General features: G+C 43.2%; 1 protein-coding gene across 1 annotated transcript; it reads right to left on the reverse strand.

Moving 5' to 3' along the window:
* Nucleotides 1–2200: 2200 nt before the first annotated feature.
* On the reverse strand, nucleotides 2201–5286 carry WDR53 (WD repeat domain 53). The gene is made up of 2 exons (XM_010134398.1): nucleotides 4810–5286; nucleotides 2201–2782 (listed from the first exon to the last, which is right to left on the reverse strand). The coding sequence occupies exons 1-2, from the start codon at nucleotides 5284–5286 to the stop codon at nucleotides 2201–2203; spliced, it is 1059 nt and encodes a 352-aa protein (XP_010132700.1).
* Nucleotides 5287–6667: the final 1381 nt, after the last annotated feature.

Here is a 6667-nt window from a genome sequence, read left to right on the forward strand (position 1 = left end):
CAAGTGTTCCTCTTCTGCGTACAGGATTTCAAAAATGGAGGGTGAATCATTGTCACCTATGTCCCAATTCCTCTGCAACAGTGATTCTCTCTTTAAACTTATTAGAAAGGTCTATTCTCAGGGATTTTTTTTTCTAAATGTAACCACTTACTTTGAACTGTCCTGATTCTGAGGCATTTTCCCGAATTCAGAAGTTCATCCCAAACCTCCACGTAGGGAGTGGAGTGTGAACCCAAACTTCCCATGACTCATAATCTCTCGGCAAGACTTCATGCAGCTACAGGTCTTTGCTGATGGAGCAGTTGTGAAAATCCTGCAGCGAACAGCCAGGACTAGCAGTTTGCAGGCTGGCCAGAACAGTGTTCACAACAGGGTGCAGCCCGTGGCTCTGTCCCCTCTTTCCTTCCCCAACTGCTCCCTTAGCACATACACACAACGTATATTTATATGCTATCACCTGTAAAAATTTCCAAGGAAGCAGAGATTCGTTCCTCATGCTAACAGATAGCCTTGTCTCCCCTGCCCCAGTCCTCTACGCCCCTCCTTCCCTGTCCCTTCGCGCAGTGCTAGCACAACCCTTTAATGACCTGTTCAGCGCCTCGTTCAGGGAGTGCAGAGAGATGCTGGCTTTAGACATCTTCCCGGAGAACACGAAGAGAAAAAAAGAAAGCTGGACTGGGCTTGATCCTCTCTCCTGAAGCAGGCAGCAACAACAGGGACAGGGGATCCGACTCCTGATGGAGGTTGTTTGTACCAAGGCTTTTTATAGATTGTACATCCAAATATAGGTCATAGGTGCACAGACACATGCTGATGAACATATCACATACTGAACTACACAACCAGTCTGCTTCCTCTCATCCACTGATCCGGTCTTGTCTTTCTACATGAATCAATTCAGAGGTGACACAAAATGGGGTACCTACACTATCCTATTTTTTTCCTGTGTTTTGGCTTCATTTTGCTGTAGTGCCCACCAGTTCCTATCTTGGGCCAAAGCCTCCTGCTGTTAAAGGCTGTACAACCACAGCTGGTCAAACACGACAGCACAAACCCCACATCAGTGAAGCAGTTCTTCAGCCAGTACCAGGCATTCAGTTCTGTGAAAGGTTAAGGATAGCCTGAGAAAAAAAAAAGCCTTTTCTTGTTATTTACCCATTTCATGGGAAATGCAGCATGAATTGAACACGTCAAGAGCTGCAGCATTGCTACTTAGTTACATTCTCGCCACCTTCAAATAGCAAATTAAGAGATGTTTCTAGCAAGCCAAGTTCAGCTCATTGTGTTTCTAAAGCTTTGGGAAGACAGCAGAAGTATTTGGGTAAAGAGGAGCTGTGCCTCTGGCCCTTTGTATTCCCCCTGTGATGGGGTATGCCATACACTGCTTGACACAATTCCGTGTAAGTTTGTCAATATCAGAGTGAGTAGAAACACAAGAGAGCAGTGAGAGAGAAAGCATGTATTAAGACAAGTGTAATAGTGATTTTTCCCTGGGATAAACAACTAAATGCGTAAGACAGCTGACCCATTAAACAGATGTTAACACTTTCCCCTGCTCCTTTGTTTACTGCAGTGTGAAAAAATCCAATTGTCCATGACAGTTAAACTAATCTGATGACTCATTAGCTCATGCTTCTCCACTCTTATACACAGCTACTGACAAACTAACGAAAAATATATTTCCACTATGGCCAATTTAAGCTAAGTGTGATGCAGCTTAATGGGGAGAGTAACATAAAGCATGCAATAAATCAAAAGGGAAGGAGCTCAGCCAATGACATCTGTTACAGCTCAGCATCCTCATTTAGCATTGTGGGTGTCCCCATTAGTGTGAATCTCTTCCTCCAACTTTAATTATATCGGCTTAGTCAAGAACTAATATTACCTCTAAATATATTGAAACCCATTTCACTTAAATTCAAGAAGCAAACTGCCAATCCTGCAAGAAACAGCTGCAGTGAATACCAACAGCCACTGAAAAACATAACGCGAGGCCAGTTTCGTCATGATTACTTGAGTGAAGACACAGCAAACCCCTTTCCCTTGCAAAGGACACAGCAGGTTTTGCTATTTAGTTCACTGTTAGTAGATGTAACTGGACTAATTTCAATTAATTCAACTTAAATTAAGCTGAAATTAATTCAACTAATTTTATCTGAGAAGTGATTTTCTCCCACAAATTTTTTAAACATCTCAGCGTCTAAGGCTCTGGCAATGGATACACAGATACAGAACTACTCTGATCAGCGACTAATACTCTCCTGGAGCCTTTGATCTCTGTGCACGAGATCCAATTCACCTTCTCTCCATGCTCAATGGTTAGCTTTGGTAAAACTCCAGCATGTTCATTTGAAGCCAATTTGTTGAGCTTTCCATCTTTTCTGTTGGAAGCAGGCGCTTTCCTTCTCTGCAGAGATTTTGCTGGACTTTTCTGCTGCTTTCCAACATCACCGCTGACATCCCAGAGCAAGACTCTTCCATCATTTCCTCCAGTCAATAACCAGTATGATTCTGGCATAAAGAGTACCTGTGATACTCCCAAGCTGTGACCTTGAAACTCCAGCTCACGTTCAAACTTGACACCGGTGACTCTGAATATTCTGACTTTACCATCTTGAGCTCCACAGCCAAAGACATTGCCACATGATGCAACAGACAGGGAATGAGCGAGCGGCGGGTTAAAGAACTGGCCAGCTGACTGTAGACTGTCTTCCTTCATTTCACACTCCTGGAGGTTTGTGGTCCACAAGGGGCGAGCTTTCTGCAGGTTCCACAACATAACCTTGGGAAAAAAACCCAAACCAACAGAATCAGTAATCTGTCCATTTTACATAAAATCAGATCTTTCACCAACAGTGAAAGGAAAAAAAAAATCAACCACACTCCTTGCTCTGCTATGCATGAGTACAAGAGATGAAAGACGTGTTTGTGAGGAGTGGTTGAACCTCACCAGATAAATACTGCAAATCTTTATGGCATGTTTTCCAAGCCCTCATACTGCCCTAAGCAGTAGAGTCAACGACTCAGACCTTTAGACCACAAAAATGGATGAAGAGCTCTTCCAAGTGCTTTAGCATTCATCTCAGCAGTAGTAATCATGATACACTGCCCATCAATTATTTAAAGTGAGGGATAAGGTAATGCTAGCAGTTAATAGATATTCATTCTGAATTTTAGATCTGTCTCTGCTATATATTTGTACGAAAATAATCGCTTCCATATACATGTTTGAAAGGCGGAACAGCAAAAGGCCAACAGTAGTTCAGGCCCTTATTTTAAAGCAGACATATATGTATTTTTTCATATGCAATGAGTAGATCTTGTTTGTGCTATTAGCATATTGAGGTAGGGTGTGCTTTTCCTGATCAGACTGGGGGAAGTTTGCGCTTTTAGACTTGCTTTTAAAATGCCACCCCACCTCCAAGCCCCTCATGAAGCAATAACTGTGCCTTCAGATGAATCCTGCATCTCTCGTATAGCAATTTAAGGACTAGAGATTTATACTGCACCAGTTTAGCTCTCAGTATTCTCTCAGTATTTGGTAGCACCTGACTTAACAATGGGCATTTTCAAGGCCAAGAGATATGAAAACACAAGTCAATCCAATGCAGCACTGGGGCACTGCTTGCTTTTTTAACCAAACTTTTAATTTAATAAAAATATTCCTCACTAATAATGTCCAGTGTGAAGTACAGGAGTCTTTATGTTTCTGTGCTGAACATTTACTCCTCTCAGCATGCCACTTTGGTATATCTGAACAGAAGGTTCTCACAGTATTTTACTTAAAATCCTACATCCATCTTTTAGGCAACCTAAGAAAAAAATATTGGAAAATTTCTGAAAATTTGGCAAAGTCTAAACCTGGCAGACTTCCGTCAGTCAACCCCTATTTGGATATATATACATTTATTGAATTTATATGATCCATGGCTTAAATATGGAAAAATACTGCTTATACTAAATATCAGCACATATTTGTTCTAATGGGTGTTAGATGCGTCTTGCTTTTAAGAACATAGGGTAAAACTGCTCAACACTGTCAAAGGAAACTTCACCCTAATACCACTGGAACCATGGAAACCTTTGTAGAAGTGATAGTTTTAGTCTTGGGATAATCCAGAAATGTGGTCAGATTTCAACCACTGGAAAGAAATTCCTAAAAAAAAGTCTGTCCTGGGTGGCCAACTTTGGCAACGTAACTGAAGACTCCATTAACACCTAGCATGGTTTTTCTCAGAACACATCCACAAGTGGCAGGCAAAGGACAAAGTTCCCTCTTGAAGATACAGAAGCATAAAAGGCAAAGAGTATTTAATGCTTCCAAGAGGTTAATCATAACAAAGGATAAATAACAAAAATTACTTGTCCTTACAGTGATACACACCACTTGGAAAGATATTTATCTACCTGTAGTAATGTATTCTCGCTACCATCCTGTCTGCTTCATGCATGTTGCCTTATCCTAACTATTGTCTGCAGCCAGAACTGATTGCTAGGGACAGCTTCTGGTTTTGCTCAGTCCAACAGGGAGCTAATGTGGCATGAGTGCACTTTGAACTATATTCTGATTTCCATGCTCACTTTTAGATTGTAAATATTAAGGAAGATAAAATCAGCACGAGGAACTGCCGAGTAGAAAACAGCACAAACAACCTCTACACTTAGTTTCTCTGCCAAAACTACTTTAGAATAGTTAAGGAGCTTTCCAGGGACTGCAGGCTGTACTCCTTCACTCTTGGTGAAAGTCTGTTGGTGCCTCATTACACAGGTTTCACTTTTCTAATGACCATCTGCTTGTATGCAAATCACCTGCATGTCCAGTCCACAGGAAACAAGGCTTTGAGGCCTCTGAGGTCGAAAGACAACAGAGGAGCAGATGTTTGAGTGTCTCAAGGACCGACTAACTTTCTTGTTTTCCAAGTCCATAACCTTTATTGCTCCTGAGTCATCTGCTGCAGCCAAGAAATTGTCGGTCTCATTCACTGAGAGGCAGTTGATCTCCTCCTCATTCATGTGGAAGCATTCAGTGGGCTCCTTGAGGGATCGGACGTCCAGCAAGCTGATGGTTTCTCCATGGGAGGTGTACAGCCTGGTGGGACGGCAGGGAGAGAACACCACGGAGGTCACGTCGTCTGCCTTCGGGAGCTGGAGCTGTCCTGCCAGAGTGCCTCCGCCATCCCAGAACGTGAGCTCACCTCTCTCCGCACCTGAAGCCACCAGCCCTTCTGTGTTTACATTCAAGCACAGTATAGAAGATGAATGTCCACCAATCCATTTGTCTGCCATGCTTCAGGGTCACCACTGAAACAAACACAAAACACCCTGAACTGAGCTGATGTTGGTCTCATTACAGCAGAAAGCTTATCAAAGCAGCAAGGTTGATTGCAATGCAGACTACTTGAAACTCCAGCGTCCAGTTGGAACAGGCACCTCTACAGATCAGCACCCAAATAAAGCTTTGGCTCAAACAACAGCAACATCAGCTACAACAGCACAGAATGGCAGCAGTGCTGGCACATGTACCTGTGCAGTACGAGGAGTGGATCTGTTGCTCTGATGCAGCTGCCTAGGTGAGAGCTGCTTCCTCAGCACATAAGGACATAGCATGCCCAACAAAACAGAGCCACAGTTCCTAATGGGGTGTACTGGAAACAGTCAAGAGGAAAATGGCAAATGAGTAAAGCCCGTCTGCAGAGAAGTCACGTTGTTATGGTCTGGATGACATCCATGTTTCATGCAGCTGCTGAGATGCTGGTAGTTGTTGCCTAGTGTCAATTTGTAAAGCAGTCTTGCAATACCTGGAGCAAGAAACTTGTGCTGGTGACAGTGAGATAAACTGATTAATGCTTAAAGCAATTGCCTTAATTATGTTTTAAAAGCATACACTTGCATGAATAAATTTTAAACTGTTGTGCATGTGTGCTTTGTGTTCCCAAAGCGAAGGTACTTTTCTTGTGACTGTTAAGCAAGAATAGATAAACAATGGCATCTTTTTAAAAGAAGCATTACCAGTTTAAGGCAGGTAGTTACAAGGTTTGCAACACATTTAATTTGGCCTCAACGTGCAGCCACAGAGCTTACTATGCTCCAGGCCCTTTCCTTGGTGTGACTGCCCACAGCAGCCCCTATGACAGAACTGTTTGGGGGACCAAATCAGCAGAAAAGTGAGGAAAAAAAAGGTGCAACACAAAATCATAACAAATTTTGAAAAGCCTAGCACGCTGCAGGGAAAACGAGAGCCAATACAAGGGAGGGGGTGCAAATGGCAACATGGGATTTGTGGGACAGCACTATGGCTGCCCCAGCAGCAGCTTCGGTGACCATGGCACTACTGTAATGACTGCGGGTTTTTTGCATTACTGGGCAACAAAGGGTTTCTTCTTCTTCCTTTTTTTTTTTTTTTAAATCGTGTTATGTTTTGCATGTGATTTTTGTCGAGCCTGATCTAAAGGGCAGCTAGAATTCATTCATTCAATCCACAGGAAAATATCAGTCTTCTCGATTAAACACAATTACAGAAAGCGCCGGAGACCTTACCCGCAACTCAGGTCGCAAATCCGCGGTCAGCCGCTCGCCCGCACTTCGGGAACTGAAGGAACTTTCTGCCGGCTGCCCCCTCCCGCCTCGCAGCGCCTCGCACCCGTAAGGCCCGACTCCCGGCTCGTGG

Source organism: Buceros rhinoceros, unplaced genomic scaffold, assembly GCF_000710305.1.
Source record: "Buceros rhinoceros silvestris isolate BGI_N320 unplaced genomic scaffold, ASM71030v1 scaffold39824, whole genome shotgun sequence".
In the NCBI taxonomy this organism is placed as follows: Eukaryota; Metazoa; Chordata; class Aves; order Bucerotiformes; family Bucerotidae; genus Buceros; species Buceros rhinoceros.